We start from the raw sequence: 26,859 nt of genomic DNA on the forward strand, positions 1-26,859 counted from the left end.
TACTTCATGCACTCATTTATCAAAGCGAAGAGCCTGGCCAGCCCTAGAGTCTGATACATCCCTAGTACACTGTCTTCATACTCACTGTTGGAGCCAAGGTACCAGACAACTTCGCCGTGTGTTCTGTTCCATAATAAGGCACCTACAGAACTCACAAGGGCCATCACCAGAAGAATACAAAACAAAACCAGGATCTGCATGTTGGTTACTTTCTCCACATTTGATCTCTTCAGAGGTGCTTTGGTTGAATTCTGAACAGTAACAGAAAGGAAAGAAAAAGAAAAAAAATTAGTCTGGCAATGGCTTATACAAGAAAATTGCCAAGGCCAACTCAGTCTTTTAAGAGTCCATTATAGAACTTGCTACTTCAGCTCTCCTTAGCTCAATATGGTATGCAAAGCTCAACAAACTAGTAAAAGGTGACAACACTCTTAATGACTCCAAAACTGACAGGAGATCTAAGAAACAGAACCTTCAGTTCTAGAAACCTCAGATGCTCATTTGGCTGTTTATCCCACTGGTGGCCAGTAGAAGTGAGCAACACATGTTGCTGGTTCCTCTAGGCAGTTCTGCCATTAAGGCAATACAGACACTGAAGTCTTAACCTAATTATCTCCAATGCTAAAAGTGCAGGTGGTCATAACCTCAGCTGTTAAACCTCAGTTTTAAATGGTGTCCAGCTACCAGGTAAATTAAGTTAAAGTACAATTAGCTTTGCTTACACATTGAAGTGTTTTGAGACTTACTTCAGTAAATGTTTACACATGTCCACATGCAACCTCAAGTACAACAGCATCTTTGTATTCCTCAAGGCCTCCAGGTCTTGAACAGCTACCATGACTCAAGTCATTTATAAAATCAACTCCAAAAGACAAGTACAATACAAGAATAACCAGCTTCATCAGAACACATCTGAGATATCCTTAAGAACTTTACCTGCATTAGCTTTGTATCATGTCCTGTATACACAACAATGCCCAAGACCCATTGAGTGTTTCTCAGCTGTGCACCTCTTAACAAGATCTGGTCTGGACCAACAGGAACTGGGCTGCAAAGCAAGAAGTATGCATATCTTTCAATTTTCCATAACACTTTAGGAAAGTAATTCTTTCAGCCTCACTCCCCCCACAAAGACAACCAAAACAACACACCCACATACCACAAAAGGAGGAAAGTACTATAAATTAACTTACATTGCCCACACAACTCAGGAGAGCAATGAAGCCTGTGTAAGTCTAATTCCTGCTAAAGTGCAGGATGGTGAAAGTGATACAAGGGAGCTGTTCTAGTTACCCAAAACTTGAGAACTTCTGGCAGCCATTATCATATCCCACATTTTACCTTGGGTAACATGTTCTCTCTCACAGACAAGGCCAGGGAAGCACCATACTTGCAAGGAGACCACCTATGCCAAGCACACTACAGCCTCACATACACCATTAAACAAGCATCTCAGGAAAACTGTATTACCCATGTCATTTTCAAGAGACACGCAAGTGATTTTCTGCTATTTTTGCATCTGCCACTATTCAGCCAAGTTGCCCAAGGAATACTGGTTTTGTGCAGGAAACCGGTATTTTCCCTACTGACCTTTCAAGTTCTATGAATTCAAGTACTAAAACTAAGTTATTTTCTTCCAAGAGTTACAACAGATCAAACTGACTCTGATAAAGACTCCACATTCTGGGATCAGCTTTCTGTATAGAACTGAACTTCATGCAGCCTTTGGCTCTAGCTGGAAGGCAAAGCTTTCCCATTTCTCTGCATATCTCCTGTAACAAGAAGGCTCCAAAAACTCCAACCATTTGCCCAACTCTTCCTTCTCTTTAGATGTTACTTTTGATTAAAATAACCCCACTACGTTTCCAAAGAAACCAGCTCACCCATAACAAGCAGAAGACTCTACAGGAAGACAGAACTGTTACCTTATGCTGACATACTGTCTGATTAACAACTGTTAATAATTACCCTCTTCCCCATAAAAAGAAAGACCAAACATGCATGTGCTCAGTGTTGCAGACCAAAAGCACACAGGAAGAATTTTTCCCAATCAAACAAATTTGTGGCTTTGCTGTCAAGCTAATACCTTTGACCATCTAAGCGCAAGTTTCCAATGAAGTCATAAAGATGACGGTTGGGTCCCTCACATTCTATTCTTCCAGATACTTTCATCAATTCTTCTCTTGACTGGAGACTAGCAGTTAGAGACAACCCCTGCCGAAAACAATGCAAAGGAGATTCCTGTCAAAAACTGTTACTAAAAGGCATCCTAGGAAAATGGTGCTTTCTTCCAATATCTAGGGTACCAAATATAACTCAATATGTGGTTTTCTGTCAGGTTTATTAGTGAGGATTTTGGTTGCATTTTGAGGGGAATTTGTTGTTTTGTTTTGTCTTTTTAATGGCTATTCAGTAACTCTTTCCTCCAAGAAAGATTCATTATGGACACATATGATCCTGCTTATATATGAGTGGTTTAAATCCTTGTACAGAAGAGTTATATTACTTACATGATCACTCTCTAACCATCCACAAAGCACGAAGTTGTACATGTGCAGGAGGAAGTAGGAGACAAGCAGTATAAACAAGCCTGGCTTTTCTCTCAAAATATAGCTTCACTGATGTGTTAAAATATGCTGCTAAAATACAGTCACTCCTTACTGTCATCTCTCTTGGATCACTGCAGCCATTATGCTCTGATCATACTCAAGGTTAATCATCAACTGAAACCCAATGTATTGCTACTCCAGAATGCACATGCAGCACTCCACTGCTCTTCATCTGTCCATGGACACCTCCATTTGGTAAGTGATCCATTTAGTGTTCCTCCTCCCAGATTATGACTGGAGCACAACAACCCAGAACAAGGCCTAAAAGGCTCCACCACTTTATTTTTGTATTTTAAGCATGTGCCCTGAAGTAAATAAAACCTGACAGGAACTGATCAAGATCTGATCCAGAACAGCAAATCACATTTCTACAAAGGTAGTAAACAAGCAGAAAACACAGCTTTTTAGAGGCAAAATAACCTGTATTTTGAAATCTTAATACATTTTTTGCACTGAAAAAAGACAGATTCTGAACTGTTTATAAACACCACAAACTATTTCTTCAACAAAACTAGAAAAACACAAATACATTCCACTACTTAGCACAAAGAGAGAACCAATTAACTCAAACATATGAAAAGTCCTTTCAAGCACTCCAAGAGACAGAAACAGACTGATTGGCACTTGTGAAAACAGAAACTGCAGCCCTCACCACAAGCACAGCTGGCTTTTTGTTTTTCTAATACAGCACTTTACTGGACCTTCAGCAGAACACTGCTTGATTTGCCTTTATGGCTTTATAAGGCTTTCTTACATGAAAGAAACATGAGTTTCTTACACTTGCACATGAAGCATTATTGCTCGGGTTTGTATTGAAAACACAGCTAACAGCCACCTGGCAAGAGATACTTTTTTTGCTAAAAAAGAGAAGAGAGAACTTGCATGGTTGTCAGGCTATCTGGACTCTGCTCTGTGCTAATATTAAAGGAACTAAATGGAAAAGGTGAATTTCAGTTTGGTTTACCTGCCGTATTTTAAGATTTGTCTCCCCATCAAGATTAGCTGTTTCAATATAGCACATGGCTTGTGGTTCACTGTAACAAGCAAAACATTTTCAACATTAAAACTCAGTAATTTTTTTATGTACTTTTGCATTAAAATGGTTCCACTATACATTTCAAAACACTGCAGAAGACAAAAACCATACTGATGGCATATGACAACGAAAACATCATCTGAAAATAGACATCATAGAGAACTATGACTGGATATGGATGTGCTTGGATGAAGGGGGTGTGCTCTCTGCTACTGAGTTCTGTCTGAACCACACACACAAAAGGTCATGGCCACAGGATCAAGTATTTTTTCCATTGTGTAAATTTATTCTCCATGTAAGATTCATTTGATGATATCTTTCTTCTATGAGGCAAAAAAAAAGTCAAGATAAAAAACAACAGTTTGCTTCACCTCTGACAATCAGAAAATTAACACATACAAGCAAAAGACCCCACCCTTCAGAGCATGCAAAGCCTTCTGGTGAACTGAGGACACTTAGTACTGTCATTTAAAAGAATCATGGGAATATCATCAATTGTAAAGGAGAACTGCCATAGAAATGGCTATTTACTTCAAGTTAAGCTTCTCCCAAATCAACACACTTCAGGTTAAATTATCTGGTTATTATATGATTATCAACGACATCAGGTTAGTAGAATAATGTAGAACAAAAAGCTGATCCATGCAAATTAAGAAATTAATCAGAAGGTTTTTTAGTAACGTGTTAGAGGAGGATTTCCCAAGTAGAACAAAATTTCTCAATGCTGAAACAGCAGGTTACTGATGTCAAAGTGTCAAACTGCATGTTTAAAATACAGTTTGTTTTTATAAAACACAACACTATTGGAATGAAGATCCCTCCATCCTCAGTCATGTGACAGTTCAAAGAGACTGAGGTTGCCCACACAGCTTTCAAAGAAACAAAATCTCCCAGAAATGGCACAGACAAGAAGGATGGGGCAGGAAATGCAGCAGCTTAGAAAACAAGTTCCCTTAGAGGCTGAGTCATCTAGAACTGTAACCTGGAGACCAAAGCAACCAGCAGTTACTATTCAAAACCATGTGGACAGAAGGAAATCATGAAGAGCAAGGTGTCATAAGGTATGGCTATTGCATAAAAGCATGTTCAATAAGAGCTGTGCTATTCTCTCATTTAAAAGTCAACTAAGCAGACAATGGTCTTGATTTGGCCTCAAATTGTTCAATATAGAATCTAGATTAGTAGCCAAGTACTACTCAATTACTTTCAGGAACTCACAAGCAAGCTTTTTTTGCCAGTATATTGGTACAAAGAAGGAAGGTATCCCATATTTCACAAATTGAGCAGGACTCAACAGTTTACTGTTGCTTCCATGCTAGGGATAGATAATGCATGCACTTGTATTAAAGACAAGCACTAAACAGATTAAGCCCAAAAGCTCTCTTGCAGGCTAATTAGTAAATACCAGCTGGGATAACCTTTTACAATTACCATTTGAAAGAGAAATCTTTCTTAAAGAGGCATGAAAATATGCTAGAATCTAAGTGGAATTAATAGAAAACTTAAAACTTCCTTAATTAAATGGATAGATCCTCAAAAGGTATAGAACAACTGACCGCATGAAGCTTCATGCAACCTTTAGTCTTCAACAAACTCAGCCATGTATTTGTGAATTACAGTTACACAATAACTATGAAGTCTTAAAGAAGCCTTCTTTCTTAAGAACCTATAGTGACACATGAATCATTGCCTCAAAGCACTGTTTTGACTCTGTTGAAATTTGAATTCAGATGTGGACAAGAGTTAATGCCATCTGATGCCTGGTTTTATCAATAGCAAATACAGAGTTTTGAGTCCTCTGCACCTCAGTTCATCAGACAAGTGATTTCCACACCCATTTAGGATACCTGGTAGATATAATGATCATATCTGCTGGAAGATGTTGCCCATTGGTGACCTTCACAATATCGCCTACTGCTACCTGTTGAGTCAGGGGCAGGAGTACAGTAGCATGGAAAAGAAAAACAAAGAGTTCGCTTGTCTGGAACGTTAGTTTGTTATTTTCTTTCACCCATTCAAAAGAACAGCATCATGCACAAAACACCTGGAGAGTGCTTCTGAAAAGTCAGAGTACTTTTCACTGCAACTTTGGAAGTATCAAAGCCTTCCCTTTGCCAAATGCAAAATAAATAGTTCTCTACAGGAAAATGAATACTCAACTGCAAAGCTTGAATACCTGTGGCTAGTATTTAGTAAAAGTCATTTTCCTATAATCATTCCATTATCCAGATTAGAGAGTTTTTTCTTTAGTCTTATTTAAGTTACAGAAAGATTTATTTTTCCTAGTAAAAGCTATCTCTAAACCTTACTCTCCCCAAGTATCAAGTGTTTCTCCTATTCTTTCTCTATATTACTTATCCACCCAGTCATCATTATCATTTTCCCTCAGCCCTCTTCATATGCACTCCTTGTACCAGTCATGAGCAAACAGTATTGTCTCTACAGGTAAATAGTAGCAACCAGTTCTCCCCTGTCACTTGAGATGTACAGAGTCCTCACTGCTGGAATACCTAAAACCTTTAACATAAGTCACACATGCATGGGACTTTGATTTTTAGAAGGCCCAAGTAGCATTCTCAAAACAGTAAGCTATGCTTGACATAAATACTAGGATGCCTACCACCAATGCACTGCTGAGAGTCAGAAAAGGGCTTGAAGTATTTTTAACACATTAATTGATAAAAATTGAAATAGATGCCACATTTGAACAGGCAGATTCAATAGTCTTACTCTGATCCTACTGAAAACTAATTCCCTATCAGCTTTACCACAAAAAAAGCGCAAAAAAAAAAACCAGGTGGATAATACAGAACTGTTATTCTCTAACATTAAATGCAAGCCTAGACAATACACAGATTCAGACACAGGCCACTTCAAGAAGTGCTTAGGGGTATGAGAAAACCAGATTCCAGACTCAGCTTTAAATACCTTTTAATTCTGTCCTCACTACAAATGGACATGGAAACACAAACAGGCATCAGCCATCAGAGTTCCTGGCAATCTTTGGTTTCCATTATAGTTTAACAATTTAGCAGGATTGCTTTTAGGTCTCAAGGCAGATCTCATTTCCCAGAGGTTTCAAAAGACTGTACTTTACCCTCATTTATTAGGTAACAGGGCTAATTTTATCCTTAAGAAAGGCATTAAAAGCCATGATTAGATCAATACATCCTGAGGGATTTCAGCAAGTTCTAGAAATAAGGCTCACCAAGTCCTGGAACAGGGCTTTATAGAACATAGGTCCTGAGTGCCTGAGGTGGCTTGTGCTCCTTACTTGAGTACATAGCTTACTAATTAGCCTCAAACCACAGAACTTTTCAGCACAAGTATTAAAATAAGTCTCAGACTTTCAAGGGAGGTACAGCATTGCAGTGAAAGTTACTCTTCTGGATGTGGACTAAAAAACACTGTTTACACCCTGGAGCATATTAACTGATCAAGCAAAACCACTTGCAAGAGCTCATTAACATTGGATGAAAACATATTATCATTTAAAGATGGGTACATAGGTGCCTTGCTCAGGGCAATTTTCACTACTGCAACAGAAAGGGTCCCTCCCACCCCAAGTCACAGGGAATTCTCACATAGAGTGTATTAATTCTAGGCCTCTGTATTTTAGCAGGAGTAATTCTAGAATGCCTTCTTCCACTCACTCCCATCCCCAATTTTATTTACCTCCTTCCAAATAATGTTCTGCCACATCCCATTTCTTAAAACTGCAAAGAAAGTTTAAAGTTAGATTAAACAGACAAGACTGGGACAAATTTCAAAACAACTATATCAGTAGTAGCAAACACTGACCAGAATGAAACTAACACAGAGATCAGAAAACTGCTTTCCAGAAGCTAGGACCACACTTTCATACACAGCTGCAGACATGTGCATTCAAGAAAGAAAGATCTGTTCTTAATATTTATATCATTTTTATCACCTGCTAGACAACAGTTGGTGGGCTGATTCCCCATTGGCAATATTCCATACTAACCTGCGGATGGGCAGTGTTGTGCCTTGTTTAGGAAATGACCTTCCTTAAAACAAAGGGCTTTATTGCCCACTGCCAATCAGTATCAGGAAGCATCTTTGTTATTTTCCCACAGAATTTTCACTTCTCACCTTTTTTCTTGCATTTTAATCATTCAGTTTTGACCCTGACACATCCAATTTCACTACTATATCAATTGCTCTTATAAGGCTGAGGCTTAATAGTCAACCAGGCTTAAAGGCCTTTGAAAAGCAAAACTTAGGATTCTCTTTCTGCCAAACCTAAGTGCTGATTTTGAATTGAAAGAAACAAGACAAACAAAATCAAACAAAAAAAATCAACCCCAGCAACAACCACAAAAAAACAACACACAACACAAAACCTGCTGCCTTCAGGTCAAAAAAATCTATGCCAAATCGCTGCTGAGTAACCAAATCCAGTCCAGGTCTGCGCACACTAAGTACATCTAAACAAACTCACACCTTCACAAAAAGCAGCTGCAGCCAGTTTTCAAAGATGTTCAAAACATGTCATGTGCAACAGATGAAAGCTGAAGAAGCCATCCTCCTATTTTGAATACAAACAATTCTCTCCTCAGTTCTATGCAATTCATACACAGCTCATTTGCAAACCATACCAAATTCCCAGAAGATAAAGCACTGAATCCTGAGATTTCTTATTACAGTGGATGGGTCACAGCAAGGTAACTATTTCACAAAAATGTGTGGGCAGCAACAGAAGCACTGTTAATGCTTCTAAACTAATCTAAACTGCCAAGCTTCCACCCAAACAAGTATATGCAGCTCAGGGGAAGAACAGTTTTGTTGCACCCCTTCCTTCCCAATCCTAAACTGCACTTGAATTGAGCTCTGCTTAGTTCAGAAATCAGGAGGAGGCCTGAGCCCAGAATCTCAAGTGAAAAAGCCACATACCTGCAGCCATGACTCAAACCCCAAACCCTCAGAGAAGGACTGCAACATTTAGCATCTCCTGTGCCTTGCTGTAAGCAGATCCCCACCCCACCAGAAAATTTAGGAGACTTTTCAGCAAACAGTTCACATTATATGTTCATATGTAATAAAGAAATTTAGTAACATTGAGTACCAAAAACTCAGTCTTGTAGACAATTTACTCAAGAAAACAATTTAGCTTTCACACCTACTGAGATCAATTTAGCTATTGAAATTAGTCAAGCAAATAACTGCACTATTGTTTTTTTGTTTAACTCTTTACTCCACAATCTAAACAGAAAGCTTGCATTAAACATAAATCACTTCAGAAACTTTGGGGTTGCAATTTTGCAGCCTCTACTCAATGCAGTTTCACGGGAGTACTCTAAAGAACAGAAAATACCATCTTCTCTACAGTACTTATATGACAGTAAAATTAATAAATTATCAATAGGAATTCAGTTAAAGTAACAAAGAACAAGTACCTAACAAGACTGCTCCTACTCAAGAACAGTTTCTTTTCTGTTCAAGACTAAAAAGTGTATTGATGTTCTGGATCTAGGACTCAATGTTGTCATTCACACCTAGGTGTGCAGGGCCACTTGCAGTGCTGCTCCTGGAAGGCAAGTCTTGTGCAACATTTTCTAGTTCTGTGCTTGGCTACTATTAAAGGGCATTCCCTTCAGTATTAAATGCCAATGGCTTATTTTATAATTTGATAATGAGAAGATCAATACATCAGATCATTTATAACTGAGCTGAGCTCTCTACATCTATGCAATATACTGCTTGGGATTCTATTTAGTCTGGTCCCTAGATTCAATGTCATCTCCATATATACCACATGAAGCCATCCAAAACATAAAACATTGGCTCAGAGCCTAACATGCTCTTGCTCTTAATGGAGATGTACAGTGCTCACCTGGAATAGGATTTTCAGTTTAATCTCCTCCAAACGTAATTTAATTTCTTATGTACCAAAGCCTCTCCACAAAGCAAACCAATGCTTTCAATGGTAAATTTAATATAGGAAATGAGCTTTGAAGATACACTATTCCTCAAAAAAAACAAACAAAGATAAATGCAAAGCCTACATGCATGCTACTGAAGCAAGCATCTGGTTGCAGGCAGTGGAGTTCAGAACACAGCCAAGCAGCCAATAGCAGTCTACTTCTGAGTGATCTGAACTGCTCCTTATACTGATTGCATTGACTAGACCTCACTCAGCTGCAAGAGAAAAATAAAGACATACACTTATATTTAATTAATCTTAACCCTGGACATTGATTAGCTTTTTCTTTTCATAATACAAGTCTCAAGACTGAGCCTCTTTTTAGCCTTCCTCTTAAGAAACGTGAGGATTCAGTTTTAAGTACCACTTTGAAAATTTTATTTAGAGTATTTACTATACAGAAAAGCTATTTTAGTTCAGGTTTTAAGTGCTAAACTCCCCTCCATAGTGGTGTTCTTTCAGGTTGTCTCTCCGCAATTACTATGATAAAATTCCCTTGAAGTGTTTGTTAGCATATATTCTAACTACAAATGGATTAGAACTGCCTATGTGACCTTTGAAAGAGCAGTCTTTCATATAACCTGTAACAAGGCCTGTTGTGCTACAGGCATTAATTGCTGATTTCCCATGACTAGTAAACAGGTGTTCCTGCACTTGAAACATCTTCCCAGACTCTTGCAGAGAAATTACCCTGAAGAACTGGTAAAGCAGCATTTTTTTGATGTTCATTTATATACAATCTTAATGATCAACTTCTCAAGCAGAAAGGAAGAACAACTCACTGAAAACAGCCCTGCATACATTATGCCTGTTAACTGAAGCATGGAGCTATCAGGTAGTTCAGCTCCCTAGGTTCCTAGAAGAGTTTCTCCAGCTTTTTGACACTTAAGCTACATGTGTCTGGGAGAAAGCAGCTCTGCTCAGAAGTCAAGTCCCTGTGTTTTGTTTCCTGTTTCACCTGCAGATCTCTGTGCAGGAGCAGCAAAGATAGGCAACACCAGAACACAGACATCCCACAGCCGCAGCCTGGACTGACCATAGGTAGCCAACAATAAACTGCAGGTTTTCAGTTAAGGAAAATGAAAAGAATGAAAATTATGTCTTCAGGTATTCAGTGCCAAGTAGCACCAATACATTAGGGATATATTCAGATGATATCAGTGTTAAATTTTCTTTCAGTGACACTGCAGGAAAGCAAATCCGCAAAGTCTACAGAGTTCTTCCAATATTTTAAAGACAGCAGCTTGTACAAAAAATACAAAATTACTGACACCAGCTTTTAGTGTCTCAAGGGTTTGTTGTTTTTTTTTTGGTTGCGGTTTTAATTTGTGGAGAGTGGGGGTAGGTTTGAATTTCTTGGAGGAGCCAAGAACTGTTTAACTGTGCAACCTTAAAATTAAATGAAATTTAAATTCTCATAATCCCCTCCACACCTCACCCTCAAGTGTCACTTGTTAGCATAGGTCTGAAACATTTGGTAAAGTAAAATCCTAGCATTATAATGACTTCCTAATCCAAACAGATATGTGTTCCCACCACGACTGTTTAAGCAATAGAATTGTTCAGAAATACTCTCGTATTCACTATTTGTACTTTAAATACTTCAATTACAGACTGTTTAGTCTTACCTATTGTTTTCTTTTTATTCACTGCACTGTCTGCCTTATGCCTTTTCTGCAAGGAAACAAAACATTTTATTACACCTTATTACAAATTTCAAACCTGTCAGAGCTAGAAACATGATGAACTGCAAAATGATACACTGCATCATTTTTGTCTTTATGTTATGTATAATTTTTAAAGACACACACGCATCATTTAAATCCAAATGGTTTGTAAAAGAACATAATGTAAAGGGAGAGCCACCATGTTGGAAATGAGGCTCAAACCTGGATCAACAGCAAAAAACTAAGACTGTAAAATTTGTTTTGGAAGGATAACAGAAGGAACAATGAGGAACAGTATATTTATACGACAACTGCACTACACATTCCATGTGCTGTTTATTTAGATCAATTTCTTATTTCATTCAAGTTTTCACAAAGCAAGACGACCTCTAATAATAAAAAGTATTAAAGTTAGTGCAGATTTTCCCCCAGTCAGCCTGCTGTGCTAAAGTTGCTTTAAGTTGTTAAGTTTAAAGTTGTTTTAAGGCCACTAAAAAGGCCATGTATCTGTCAGGACTCTACAGTGTCTTTCTAGACAGGCCTATATAAAAGAATTAAGTACAAAGAGGTAGAAACAATTGCCCTGACTTCTCTTGTTTCCTTGTTCACCAGCTCTAACAAAAATACTTAATCTATCTCAGTGTGCCACAGAAATTCTAGCCAAGTTCAGGACTCGGAAAGTCAAAAGGATATTTTGCTGCTGTTCAGCAATGAGTCAATAGACTTCAGGGACACAAAGCTCTGTGGCATTTTGTAGCTTTTTTTAAACACTTAGTCTTTAGCACAGCCTTTCCCATAATAATACTCACATAGTCTTCTATAATTTCTTTGATGCCAGCAATTGTTAAAATAAATAGCAATGGCACCAAGGTGGTATATCTTCCTGTTGGAGACACATCTGGAATTTGCTGTAAATAGAGAGAGAAGAAACCACTTTGTATTTGTATTTAAAATTAGTTTCTAGCAAGTTTAGAGCTTCATGGAAAGCTCTCAAAAGAGAGAACACAGATCTTTCTGGTTTGCGCCTGACACCAATTTCCATAGGCAAATTAGCCTAAGTTTTCAGTAAATTCAAAGAAACTACTAACAAAGTTAGAAGGTAAAATTGTTGCACATGCCATACATGTACAGCACGTATTCTATTTCTTCACAAGAAAAGCATTCAAATGACAGAATTCACTTGGAAACAGTGATAATATGGACTATCTAAACAGCCAACAGTTTCACAAGAATCCATGTATGCTTTTCTCAATAGCTTCCACATTCTACCATATTATTTCTTGTTTTTACTTAAGAATAAAATTAACTTGATTTTACAATTTGAAATTAGAAAGCAACTTAGAGAATTTTCAATTATAGAAGATGCATTTTAGAAGTATTATTAATGAAGTATGTACAAGAATTTCTTCACAGTTAAGCATAACAACCGAAACAACTTCTACTACTTTATAATCAAGGCAAAACAATGAAACAATACCTGCAGTAAGGCAATGAAGAGGAAGAATGCATTTGCAGCTTTTCTGATCTGCTCATACAGGAATCGAGGTAGAAATGTCACCACGCTGTACTTAGCTGTGCTGCAGGTTAGAAGATTTTTATTTTAGCTATTATGACCAAAAAGTTTCACGTACGAGTCTAAAAGCCAGTGATGGCATCAAGGTTTAAAGCAGGTAACATTGTACATTTATCATATAAATGAAGAGAAGTTACTTCCTTTAAATACTATTAATTTCTTCCAACTGTAAGTACTTCTTTTGCTTTAAGCCCTATTCACTTGGTCTCATGTCCAAAAACCTTCCTTTAATACAGAACACAATTAAACACATATTTCAGAAGTACCTTATGACTTGCACAATATGGTTTAATCAGAAGTTAAGAGTTTAGACCCGCAAGTGAATTCCCCAAACAGTACTCATTAGAAATCAAGCACTGGCAGATTTCTCTATCAAAATAGTATTCCCCTCGATACCACATTCCTACGACTATTAAAGCAAGAATTTGTCTGACTGCAATCGAGCTGAATCATTTAATTAACAACATTCTACAATTTACTGACTTTATAGCTAACTGATCCAAACAATATTCTTACTCTAATGATCGTGTTAATGCCAACACAATAAGGATCCTCTGAATGAGCTTCATACATACTAAGTGTATTTTTTGCTTAAGTAACATAACAGATGCCTACAGAAAATAGGTACAGTTCTAATTACAGAGGAGCTGAGGAACTAATCATGCATATGCGTAAAAAGCAAAAAGCAATAATATTTTCTTATTCAAAAACAAAGCTTCTTATGAAAAGCTAACTAATACCCTAAGCAGGACAGGACTATTTGATTAAGTTGGCCCTGAAGAACTGCTCTCTAAAGGACAAATACAATACTTAGAAACAAACGTTGTGTGCTCCCTCCCAACAAATAGATGCATTATAGATGACTTCAGGATAACCAAAGCTCAGAACAAAGTTAAAATCTATAGGTGAATGGGTAGAAAATTCAGGTAGCTCACTTGTAGCACAATTTCAGTCACTAAACATAAGTATCTGCAAAGGTTAGTGCTCTGACCAGCCCCAGTCACAGCCATCTTATTCTCAAAGTGCCTGGTACCCAACTCAAAGAACTCCAGATCTGCAGCTCACGGAACAGGCTGTGGCAGGGGAAGGAAGAGAGAACATGCAGGAAACCAAACAACAAACTGGATTTCCCTAAAGCAACAGCTGTCAACTATGCAAACCTTGCTTAACTACACAAATTTGATGCTTAAACAGGTATGCAAATATAAGAGACTTGTCCTCTATATCTGCAACTTAATTCATTTAAGTCATGCTTCAAGTTACACCACTGTGCGAGTCAGGAGCAACACTACCAAATCCTGTTCAATAAATGGGTTGGATGCACAAGAGGATGGTTTGAAAGAGTCTGGCTTCATCGATTCTACAGTAGTGCAGAGATTTTTCTGAAGGCAATCACTGTATGATTTGATAAAGTTAGTGTCATACCTTAACTCACTAGCATGCTACTGAAGTATCAATGATTAATTACTTCTTTTGGTAACACTGTCATGGTCTAAAACCAGACGTAACTCAGAACCACACAGCCGCTCTACCACTCCCCACCCCCCCTTCTTTCTCCCCTGCTCCCGAAGAGATGAGAATTGAAAGCATGTAACTCCCACGGGTTGAGATAAGAACAGTCCAGTAACTAAGGTGTAACACAAATCACTACTGCTACCACCAATAATAATAATGATAAGGGAAATAACAAGGGAAGAGAATACAACTGCTCACCACTGACTGATACCCAGCCTGACCCGAACAGTGATCTAGCCCTTCCAGGTAACTGCCCCCAGTTTATATAGTGGGCATGATGTGCTGTGGTATGGAATACCCCTTTGGCTAGTTTGGGTCAAGTGTACTGTCTCTGCTTCCTCCTGGCCTCCCCTCCTCCCTGGCAGGGCATGAGACTCAAAAAGTCCTTGGTCATAGTAAACATTACTGAGCAGCAACTAAAAACACTGGTGTTATCAATGCTGTTCTCAGGCTGAAAGTCGAAACCACAGCACTTCATCAGCTACTAAGAAGGAGAAAAATGACTCCTACTGTTGAACCCAGGACAAACACTCAAATGAAAAGTAGCAAACAGTGCACTGAAAAACTCAGTAGTCATTTTCCAGTATAGTTCCTCCATTTATTGAAGTTTCTCATGACAATTCCCACTGTTGTTGCCGCTTCCCCAGGACTTTTCACAAAGTCAAGTTTTACTCTGTTGAATCATCCTTGAAGAGACAAAGGTTACCACCAATAAAGACAGATGCTAGTTTAAGAAGTGTACTGGCAATGTGCCACTGAATAATGTAGCTGACTGGGAAAATATAGAGTTATCTAAAGCACTTCTACCCCTTGAGAATTTAGATAGACAACTATAAGATGAACATCACCTTCAGGCTAACCATGATAAAGAAAACAGGATCTCCAAGACACACGTAGTCTCATTTCCAGGGGTGATAAGTACAAACTGCTCTTTCCTAGGTAGCATTCACTCATAGCTATCCATTCCACAGTTTGCATACTTGAAATGCTCTCAAACCTGAGAGCTGAAGAATGAGTGTTGCCTAATGTTAGCGCTTTTAACATACATCAATTCACAGGAACAATTACTAAGCAAGCCAAGCACAGACATCTGAACCACAGCAGAGGGGCTGGGTAATTAAAGTGCAAGTTAAGGACTTGAACTCCTCTCACCAATCAGGCTTTCTTTCCATTATTAAACACAAGAAATTGGATGCCCTGCAACAGAGAAGGAAGTAAAAAGAAAAAAAAAATTATGAAAACCAAAGAAAAGACAGTCTGCTTGAATTAAGGGCTCAAATAGTGACCTTAGTTGAAATGGTGTGTGCATTCCTGCAGGCATATGACACTTCTTTTAATGGCAAGATTAACATTAGCTTCAGAGGTTCTGCAATAGCTAAAGTACAGAAGCAGTATGAAAAGAAGCTACCTCTAGACAGTCACCATTGCTGCAGGAGGTACAGCAATAAGCTTTACATAATGCGGTTTATTATCACTTGAAATAACACAAAAAAAAAATCAATATGCAATTACACTGGGCACAGAGGAAGCTCATTCACAGGAATATCCCAGCAAACAATGCTGCCATGCAGAACACTGGCTAGGTTGTTATAAATCCAAGTGTCACAAGATTTTTAGAAGTTGCTAAAAATAGTGTACTTTGATCAGAAAACTTGCTAAAGAGACAAAAATCAACTGTTTACAAATTCCCCCAAAGAACACATCATGCAGGCTTATAAGCAGCAATTACTTACATGCCTACACAATGATCATCTGTTGACTGGAAACTATGTCCTAAACAACCAGTGTTGATTTATTTTAGCAGGGAGCAATTTCTGCCTTTACCAACAAAGCCCCTAGTTTAATCAAAGAGCCTCACTCTGTCAGAAGAATCTTTGAGACTATGTTTCCTGCAGAAGAGGACTTCAGCCATTAAGGGTGAAAACTATATTGGTGTTTAAGTACTCTAGTTGGTTTGAGGCAGACTTTGAGTTCAGGTCATAACAGGAGTGTAAAAGGGGCAAGACTTGCTCTTGCACAGTAAAAAACGTAAGACTTGAGTCCTACAAGGTATTATTGCTTAAACTTGCCAGAGCTAGGCAAAGAACCAAGAACCAGAACCATCACATCAGAATATCTGTCACCCAGCTCTGGAGCAACACTGCCCATAGCCCAGGTGCATGTTTTGTTTCCATCTTTTCCCGCACTTTTGTACAGTTTCGCCATAACAGCAATAACATCTTCTGCATACAAGTTCATGTACTGTCAAAAGAGACAACAGTTCATAACTTTGCTTAAAGGACACCCCTCTGCCTAGCCACTGAAACATCCAATCCTGAAAGGTTTCCCAACAAAGCTGTTGCAATACCATAGAAGAGGAATAAATCTGTTGTCCTAAATTTTCCCCAGAATGAAACTGACTGGGAACACCCATTTGAACTTTGCAGAAAACGCTTCTAGCTGCTTCAAACTGCAGTGCTCAGTAACTTGTGAAAACTCACACCAGTGGGACAGTTTTCCTCTCAAGGACTTACTATTTCCTTCCCCCACATTTCTCAGAGCAATATCGCCTTCATCCACACAATTTTCTCCATCCTTACAACAGGTTTCCATCAGAAGCAACTATAGGCACCGTTGTGTTTTTGGATGATTGTCTTTCACTCTTTTGTAAGAGGAGCAGCCTATCACAGCCAAGAATCTGAGACATCTTCTCTCAAATCATATGATTTGGGGAAAGAAAGATTCTTTTGGGCTGCTTTAAAGGACTCCAGACATATCACACCAGCCCATTAACTCGCCTGCAGGTCAAGTTCCACCAGAACTTGTTTTTCATAAGCCAGAGTGGTTTGTGTCTGCTGCAGTAAGACATTGAAACTCTCCTGAAGCAGAGTTAACTTCAATTTAAATTCAAGACCTCATACATAACCAAATTAAAAGCAGACAGCTGTCAGCTAGACAACCACTGAGCTAGACAACACTTAGGAGTATTTTACACAAAGGGAAATCTAAATTAGCACAAATATATCTTACATCAATGTTTTATAGTAATGTGCATCATCAGTGTTGTGTCCTACGTCAAGCTAATAAAAAGGCAGGGTGGTAAGTGCAATACCTATTGACTACCATTACTTCTATTGGCAAGTAGTGCTATCTACCCTAATGCACAAGTTTCATCTCAAGATCAAGATGTTTAGGCTCACCAACCCAGGCTGGCTCAGCTACTTGCACTTCCTCAGAAGCTGCATCAGCTACAGGCTTAGCTTTAAGTGCTTCATTTTAGTTGTTACCGTTGCATAGACCGCTAAGACAAACATACATGAAAACACATTATGAACTATTATCCACTGAATTATGGCAATCTTTTCACTCTCTAATTCAGTAAGATCAACTCCTGACCATGTAAGAACTTTTCACAATTTCTAGCCTCCATCTCCTCGTGCCAAATTACCCTGATATCAGTAGGACTTTCACCACACACAGGCAAAGATTGGAAAAACTAATGTAATTGATAATGTCAAAGTATCACTTCCATTAAAAAGGCTTCCTACAGAGGTGCTCATGGCAGTCTTAATACAGAGCAGGCATTAACACAACTGCTTATGCTCAGTTTAACATAAAAACAAGACCTCGTGGTCTCATTTAACAGAAGCAATAGCATTTTTGCTTCCAAATCCCTTACCCTGGAAGCTTTTCCTAAAGCATGCAAAAAGAAAAGGACTTTCCATTTGTTCTCTATTCATGCAATCCCTATAAAAAGGGGAACAGACTAGGGGCTATTTTACACTAACAAATACATTGGACAGACTGTTTAGAAACAGCACTAAAAGCGCTGTAGGCACTACATTGTTTCAGCAAGCCAGTCTTGTCAGGTCATCACTACAGAAATAGGCCCTCACTTTTCAGTAGCCCTGCTGGCAAGTACAACTCAGTAAAACAGTACTAACTGCAACAGTTAACCTGGAAATACTACTGTTAATAGAGGAAGGTTATTACCACTGTGCAAACTCAAAATAGGCTTCACAGCAAACACACAACACTGATATCATAGAATCATAGAATAGGTAGGGTTGGAAAGGACCTTAAGATCATCTAGTTGCAACCATGGGCAGGGACACCTCACACTAAACCATATCACCAAAAGCTTCATCCCACCTGGCCTTGAACACTGCCAGGGATGAAACGTTCACAACTTCCTGGGCAACCCATTCCAGTGCCTCACCACCCTAACAGTAAAGAATTTCTTCCTTATATCCAATCTAAACCAACTCACATAAGTTAACCAACTGCCTAAAAGCCAGAGCACTAACTTCAGTTTTATAGCCATTATTTCATTCTGAATGTCACCACAACTTAAGCAGCTATTCTTCCAGTGACAAGCAGGAGTGGTGGTAAAAGAACTGGATAATAAAATAGTTAGTGTTGGAAAGTACCTGAAGATCATCCAGTTCCAACACCCCTGCCATGGGCAAGGACCCCTCACATTACACTATATTGCCCAAGGCCCTGTCCAAACTGGCCTTGAACACTTACGTTTCTCTGAAAACGGACCAAACAACCCCACAATCAACGGCACCAATGTGGAAAGCAATTATTACAGCTCCTGAGCTCTACTTAGGCCAACTTAAGACAACCTCTTACTCTTCCACCCTTTTCTACAAACCACCAGTAGTCAGTGCACTGAGCACAAGCCCTATACACACAACTGGAAACAGCAAGAGACTTCAGAAAGTGTTACGTATTGTACATGAAACCTGTAAGTCCTGAAAGATCCCTGCTTTAGCTCCACCTTTGCTCAAGCTACACAAAGAATCACACCAAATACACTTAGTCTCTTTCTGCTCACATATTTCTCTGGCCAAAGATCACTGAAGTAGAGGAATAAGCAGAAATGCAGAGTCACAAAGGAATGCTCACTGCTGAATATGGGCCACTATATATTCAACAAGTATGTGGGAAAGCAGCTTTGTTTGCATGAAGTCAGAGAGCATCTAAGCTTTGGCTCTACTGTCTAAAAGTCACTTAGGCAGTAACTTAACCTGAAAAATATATTAAAAAAAAAAAGACCCAGTTTAATTCCCTGTTGTGTTGCTAATGCTGATATATGAAATCCACCATGATAAAGAAATAAACTGGGATGCCAGAGAGCTCAAAATGCAGCAGGTGGAATGACACTAGAACTCTCACATCTGATGGGATTTGACACCCAGACATTTCACCCAGGTGAAATTCAACAGTTGAACTGTCCAGGGGCTCTGGCCCTAAGAGTATCCCACTAAGACCAAACATGCAGCAACCTCAAATACACTGGCACAATCTGGAAACACAACATCAGCACCAGGCATTCAATACCAGTTACTTTTTAGTGAGTTTTAGTAGCTTAAAAATAAAATAACCTTTCTATAGCTGTAGCCAAGCCTTTTTGTTGTCACAGATTACAGTATCAGCAACAGCTGCACTGCAGGAAAATGACATTTTTGCTTATTTACAAGAAGTACCTATCACTATTGAATATTCTGATAAGAACACTATATACCTAGAACTAAAAAAAGTTAGAGGATTAGTTTAATACACACCTAGATTTGTCCAATTTGGAATATAATAATACACCCCTTCTTAGAGAATTCCAAAACGCTTTTCTGCAGTCAAGCAAGAGATCTGTTCACATGACAACAGCAGAGATTTCCAAATGTCATACAAGCACTAGTAGGAACCGCCACAGTGGCTGAACTCCACCAAGAATAAACCAAACACAAGCAGGGGCAGTTTTACCTCAAGAGCAAAGGTACAGTTTAGTGGAAGAGGAACACTGGTCTACATTGTACCTGGACATAGCACACTACCATTCACATCTTCAACCACAGATCACAGTGAACACTACTTGGGATACTCATGTTACAAGGGTCAGTACTAACTGGCTGGTGATACCAACAGCTCCTGTTTCAGCAGCAGAGAATCACTAAGCACCAGTGAGAATCTCCACACACATTCAAAACGCATTAACACTTCTAAATCACAAGTGGCTTCTACAGTACCATATTTGCAAGCCAAGAAAGCTTCCTTTAATGCAACATACAGCTGAAATTAAACAGGAATTCAGACTGTGTCAATAGTTTTGTAACCAGCAAGCACCCTGCAGACACTGACAGGACAGTATGGGACTATAGATAAAACAACAGCCTGTTCAACAAAGGACTTGTGGTGCTACTAGAAGCCTTGTTACAGTCTTCAGTGCTGACTTCCTAGTAGTGGTGCTTCTGCCTTATGAAAGATATCTGTTCTCACCAGTTTGCTTGAATTTTACGAGCCTGTAAAGTCTAAAAGTGAACATTAAGGCTTTTTGCTCATTATCTTTTCTAGCGGAATTTAACTTTTGCCTGTATGAAAAACAAGCCTCTGACCTTGTTGTAAAAAACCTGGAGATATTCTAGATACCAGAACACATCTTTTGGGACCTCCCTAATAAATCAAGCCACCAAATTCTGTTCTGATTGGAAGCTTTTCAACAAGACTTCTCATTCAAAACACACTAAAAGCACACAAGTAGAATTTTGCTATTCCTGACTGCTGCTCTGCCCTGACCTCCCACTCAAGCCACATACCAAGACTAAACCTGAAGTCCTGATTCAGATCTAAGTCAGACTTGTACCAGGATGTACTATCAGGCCTTGAATACAAGAACATTACATAGAGCAACAGTTACAACAGCAACTGCAATGTCCTTAAAGAATTCGGATACAGTTAAAAGCATCCTTAAAGTTTTTTTCAGCACTTTTGTGCTTCCTGAATCAAGAAATCTGATGTTCCAACTACTTTTGCATCAACATTAACACATGGGACTAATGAGGAGCTCAGATCACTTAACTCGTTATTTTTACTATGGGTATTGGAAGAAACTTTCAATACAGTACTGTTAAACACACAATGAGCTACTGATGTCAGAGTATATTCTTGTATTAATAAGAAGCTTTAAGCAATTGTATTTATATTAAAGCCAGATCTGCAGAGTTTTCCAACTCTAAGCAAAATTAAGTCTTCACTGAGTATATATTTGGAAAAGTACTCATGTCGTTACTTCAGCCATCTCAAATATTGACAGATGACAGAGTATCAATATTGACAGAGACCCCCATCATCATTGCCCCTCTGTACCCCTTGTGTTTTTACAAGGCAACAGCTAAGTTAGTTTTTAAACTTATGGGGGGTTGACCACAGCTGGACACCAGGTGCCCACTTTATCACTTCCCTCCTCAGCAAGGTTGGAGGTGGAGAATATAGTGGAAAAACGTCTCATGGGTCAAGAGAAAGTTAATAAAGCAAAAGCAAAGGCCATGTGCAGAAGCAAAGGAAAAGACTTATTCTCTACTTCCCATCAGCAGGCAGTGTCCAGCCACTTCACTGGAAGTAAGGCTTCAGTACAGAGTGGCTGCTACAGAAGACAAACACCATAACGATGAATTTGCAGTGACAACAATTTGGACAGGAATGTTGATCTGCTGGAGGACAGAAAGGCTCCACAGAGTGATCAGGACAGGCTGGATCGATGGGCTGTAGCCAACTGTATGAGGTTTAGCACAGCAAAGTGCCAGGTCCTGCATTTGGACCACAACCACCCCATGCAACTCTACAGGCTTAGGGAAGAGTGGCTGGAAAACTGCTTGGCAGAAAAGGACCTGGGGGTGCTGATTGACAGCTGCTGAACATGAACCAGCTTGTGCCCAGGCAGCCAAGAAGGCCAACGGCATCCTGGCCTGTATCAAACACAGCATGTCCAGCAGGCCCAGGGCAGTGATCATCCCTCTGTACTCAGCACTGGCAAAGCCGCACCTCAAATCCTGTGTCCAGTTCTGAGCTCCTCACTACAAGACAAACACTGAGGTGCTGGAGCGGGTCCACAGAACGGCAACAAAGCTGGTGAAGGGTCCGGAGCACAAGCCTGATGAGGCATGGCTGAGGGACCTGGGGTTGTTTAGACTGGAGAAGAGAAGGCTCGAGTGTAGCTCATTGCCATCTACAAGTACCTGACAGGAAGATGGAGTGAGGAGGTGGCCGCTTTCTTTTCCCAAGTATCAAGTGATAAGACAAGAGGTAACAGCCTCAAGCTGCACCAAAGGACATTTAGATGGGTTATTAGGAAAAATTTCTTCACCAAAAGGGTGATCACAGTGAAGTTATACACACTGAAAAGTCAAAACAGGTGCTAGCTAGTTTTCTTAAAAGCAAACATCCATAATACCACAGTTACAGCTGTGCTGGACAAAGTAATTGCATTTGTTTAATTTTTTTTATACATATTGAAAAGCTTCTAAAATGCTTTGGAAAATATTTTAGCTGAAAATGGAAAGTCATTTACTTTTTAAGACAAGGTCCAAAGACTTTAACATACACAAAGTTTTTCAAACTGAACACAGTAGGTATGAAAACAGCTTCTAATGCAAATAGAAGAGAGATGCTCCTACAGAAGAAATCACTGCTGCTGTAGTGTAATAAAGAATGGCGAGTCATATACACACACACACACAAAGGACCAAGCTAAATCCGAAAGCACCAGGTTTTAAAAAAGTTAGTGAAAAAGTCTGAAAAGCAGAAAATAAATCAGCCATTGTTCCACAAGTTCTAATAATTTCACTTATTTATACCAGAAAGCCTGGGAAAAAAAGGAAACAGCTCTTCCTTCTATATCCTCACACTTCAAGGCTTGTGGAAGCGTTAGTACCACCTTGCCACCTACATCACTTTTGCAATAGCATTATCTACTATTTAGAAGTGATAAGGGAATTACCAGTTTTGCTTAACTTGTCCAAAACCACTATTTTCCTTTTGTTCCCACAAATAAACTTTCAACAGTGCCTCTCCCCCCAAGAAGTTAAAAAGCTCAGGATGCTCAGATCTTAAACAGAAAGCCATACCACTGACCCACCTTCCCCTAGCCTCTGCACCTTGCTGCATGTTGCTTAGTTTTGAGCAAGCTATTCCACACTACTGCTTAATTTCAAAAACTTCCTATGAACATGCACAAATTCCCAACACTGTTCAGAGAATCCTTGGTGACTACAGAACAGGTGACATGACAAACCCCATGATTTACAACAAACTGCTTTAATATCTCCTTCAGTTTAGTTGTCGGTAAGCCCTTATGTACAGATAAACTGTGTAAGTTTACCCACTTACGCAGAGCCTTTTGCTGTGGTACACATTTCCTATGGAGAAAAGGCATCTTCAAAACCAATGGTACTGAAAAACCCAGAAGCTAAACACAGTAAGCAACAAAGTCCAAGGGCAATACAGAATGCTTGTTCTTCAAGAATAACTCCAACATATGCGAGAAAGTAAGTAAATCACCACACATTCTCCATACAAGGCACCCTTACTCAGATATTACCATCTCAATGCCTTTGCCTTCATTCACACCTGGGTTGAAGGAAGAAAACTAATCCAGAGAATGGAGAAAGCAGAACTGAAGTCATCCTTCTAAAAGCCAAAGCTTTCTTACTGAACAGCAGCAAGTTATTATAAAATGAACCTAATTTCCAAATGACACTAAGGAGCTAAGAGAGCTAATCAGGTAATGCAAACATCTCTACTTTCCCACTACACTACCTGCATTTTGTCCTATTCCTCACGCACCGGTATTTCTCATGACTGAAAAACCATTGACAAACTTTTACAGCTACCAGGGGATTTCTTCCAGACAGTAAACTGGACAACAGCTCTGAGGGGCTGGTAATAACACTATCAGAAACATGTTCTTGGTAGCAGTCACCCATGCTCCTTTTTCATTAGATTAAGCCAGAACATCCCTTCAAGAAATCCCAAACTTCAGATTCTACCAACACTCTGTTCCCTGCTTTTCCTTCTGTAAAGCAGGAAAAGCACAAGTAATCTATCCACAGAAAACGGTCAAACTCAGCTCATAATTAGTCAAGGAAAAATAAAAATAAAGTGAGAAAACATCCAATGTTGCTGCCCACATAAAAAAGCGAGACAGTAAAAAAAAATCTGTCATTTTAAGTGCTCTTAAACCACAGACTTCACCAGACAAGTATATAACAAGTCAGAATAGAGGAAAAAATCCTGTATGTGTAAGTTGCACTACCCAGAACACCAGCATCGTTCCAGAGTATATTCTTAGAACCACCCTTGATAAGACACACAGTAAACCAGCTAATTGAAATAATAATTTCAGCAGGATATGACTCCTATCTTTTCTTTAGAAAGCACTCATTGTATAAACCATTCTGAACAATAACCCAAGCATCTGCACTAAGAGACAGAAGCCTGCTAAATAATGCTCCTCCTTTGTCATGACAGGAGCCATCTGTTCACCTTGCTAACCCAGCTAACCCCAGGCAAATGTGGTGAAACACAACTTGCTTCTTATGCATCCTCATACTCCATGTTTCAGTGCACACCATTTATGCTTCCAAACAGCAATAACATGGCATTAATTGTACCAACAGAAGTCTTATACACACGCTCCTACAATGAAATACCAAAAAAAAAATCTTTCTGGTCTCCAATTAAAGAACACAAGTGGACTATAGCCTTGTATGCATGAGGATAAGAGTTTGTAAACTCTGTAGTTATTTTTATCCTTTTAGACTTTTTTCTTCCTTTCTACTCTCTAGTTCTTTATACCTGGTCTAGTTATTCTTACAATCCAATGCTACTTTTAAAGCGAACACTCAAAGTGGATTCAACCCAAATCTCACACTGAGTTTTCATGGGTTAGCCCTTGTGTCCAGGGAGTACCAGCTGAGGGCCAGTATTACAGATTTCAATGGCCCTGCTGAAGAGAGGACCTTTTAATGCATTTTACCCACAGAGTCCTATCAGCCCCTACTCTTACCGTTGACAGATGCAGTTTACCCCTTGCTGATGCTGCTGGATCCCTCCCATCTGCCCCTCCTCTGTACCTTTAGCCAGCCCTGGTGCTCACCTGTGCTCACACAACTTACTGTGCAGAAAGCAGGTCCGTACAGTGACAGGAGCCCTCCCTGCCCAGGGCTGCGGGGTGTGCAGGCTGCCACCCGGAAAGGGGGATGCAGGGATTGCTCGTACCTGACCCAGTTGTCGCGGAACTTGCTCTGCTGGGGCTGGTTCAAGTAAATGGTGCGGGCTGGTGCCTCGTCCAGATCCGCCGAGGACGTGGCTCCGGACATCTCATCATCCGCCTTCTTATAGCCCGAGGGGGAACAGACGGGTCCTGCGGGGAGAGCGCAGAGCGAGGCGGTCAGCGAGGGGCCGCGCCCGACAAGGCTGGGCCGCGCCGCGGGGAACGAAAGGGAAGGGAAGGGAAAGGAAAGGCCAGGGGCGACCGACGGCTGCGAGCGAGCGCACCCTGCCCGGTACTCAACGCGCCGGCAGCGGCTGATAAATAACGGCGGCCGGGGAGGGGCGGCGAGGCCCGCCCGGAGCCAGCTGGCAGCGGCGGAGCACCGAGGCCCGCGCCCCCCGCCCCGCCCCCGGCACCGCCCGGCCGTTGCCCGCCGCCTCCGAGCTCTGCAGGCCCCGGTGTGTGGCTCCGGGTCCGCTCCTCGGCGCTGCCAACCGGCACGGAGCGCTCGCGCCAGGCCCCTCGGGCACGGCCAGCGCCCAGGCGGCGTGGCCACGGCTGGCACCGGCCAGACACATGGTATTGAAAGACAAGGCTCCGGTTCAGGCTGAAAAGAGCAAAAAGCGTTCTGGTTTAGTGCTACAAAGCTGAAACCCGTCAGTAATCTTCCCCTCCAACTGGCGTGAATCGAGCTCCATGAAGCATTTGTGTTAAAAGGAAGCCAAAGTGTTAAGGAAAAGAGATAGCTATTGCCGCTGTCCAGCCTCAAATATTACCAAAGTTGTTGGAGACAGATTTACTGCTCTCCCCTGCCATTCTGAACTGTGGAAATACATATTTACAGCTCAATGTATCAGTTTATGAAGTAAGCCAGGAATTCACAAGCTAGCACAGGTGGCTTGAGCCAAGGATGAGACAACTTTTTTTCCAAGATCTAATAAAGATGTTATGTGAGGGTGATTTGAAAAGTCCATTCAAGAAGTAACAGTGAGAAGCAGCTACTGTCAAGGCAAATGCAACAGTTGCTTCCCATTTCTGTACAAAGCAAACACCATAGTGCTACAAGCTCATCTGATGAGACAGCAATTAAAACGGGTTCAGTGAACAGACGAGAGCCCTCTGAAATTATGGCCTTCTTCACTACAGCTTGAGGGAAAAGCTTCAGTCCTAATACAAATTTAATATACTGAACACTTAAGTTCCCACACGTTACCAGTGCTTGACTTTTTTAAATACTCTATAGGTCTGAGCTAATCTACTCCTGCATCTCAGACTTTCCCAATGACTGATTCTTCGTTGCTCGTGCAAACAGGCTCTGTATCCTCTAGACATGTGCCACTGGAGGGCAACATTACCCATTCAATTTATAATGTAGTCCAGCATACAAAAAACAACTCTTGCTATGCTAGTAGCTGGTCAATAAAACTAATACAATTAACAAACACGCTTTCAACAGCATCCTCTCTTGCCAAGGCAAGTGTTG

At 40.1% G+C, this 26,859-nt stretch overlaps 1 protein-coding gene across 4 annotated transcripts in view; it reads right to left on the reverse strand.

Moving 5' to 3' along the window:
* ATP8A2 (ATPase phospholipid transporting 8A2) overlaps positions 1 to 25,710 on the reverse strand; it is a 279,853-nt gene extending 254,143 nt beyond the window's left edge. Inside the window, exons 1-11 of one of the 4 annotated variants that reach the window (XM_031049535.2) lie at positions 25,661 to 25,710; positions 25,382 to 25,526; positions 12,734 to 12,833; positions 12,066 to 12,164; positions 11,218 to 11,263; positions 7,321 to 7,361; positions 5,493 to 5,566; positions 3,574 to 3,643; positions 2,087 to 2,214; positions 937 to 1,048; positions 86 to 251 (exon numbers count right to left, since the gene is read on the reverse strand). In XM_031049535.2, the coding sequence (XP_030905395.1) occupies positions 86 to 251; positions 937 to 1,048; positions 2,087 to 2,214; positions 3,574 to 3,643; positions 5,493 to 5,566; positions 7,321 to 7,361; positions 11,218 to 11,263; positions 12,066 to 12,164; positions 12,734 to 12,833; positions 25,382 to 25,482 (937 nt within the window). In that variant the 5' untranslated portion in view covers positions 25,483 to 25,526; positions 25,661 to 25,710. Of the gene's footprint in view, positions 1 to 85; positions 252 to 936; positions 1,049 to 2,086; positions 2,215 to 3,573; positions 3,644 to 5,492; positions 5,567 to 7,320; positions 7,362 to 11,217; positions 11,264 to 12,065; positions 12,165 to 12,733; positions 12,834 to 25,381; positions 25,638 to 25,660 lie in introns of those variants that run through there. The other 3 variants (XM_013129215.3, XM_031049536.2, XM_031049537.2) reach the window with 3 other exon arrangements.
* Positions 25,711 to 26,859: the final 1,149 nt, after the last annotated feature.

Source organism: Melopsittacus undulatus, chromosome 2 (assembly GCF_012275295.1).
Source record: "Melopsittacus undulatus isolate bMelUnd1 chromosome 2, bMelUnd1.mat.Z, whole genome shotgun sequence".
In the NCBI taxonomy this organism is placed as follows: domain Eukaryota; kingdom Metazoa; phylum Chordata; class Aves; order Psittaciformes; family Psittaculidae; genus Melopsittacus; species Melopsittacus undulatus.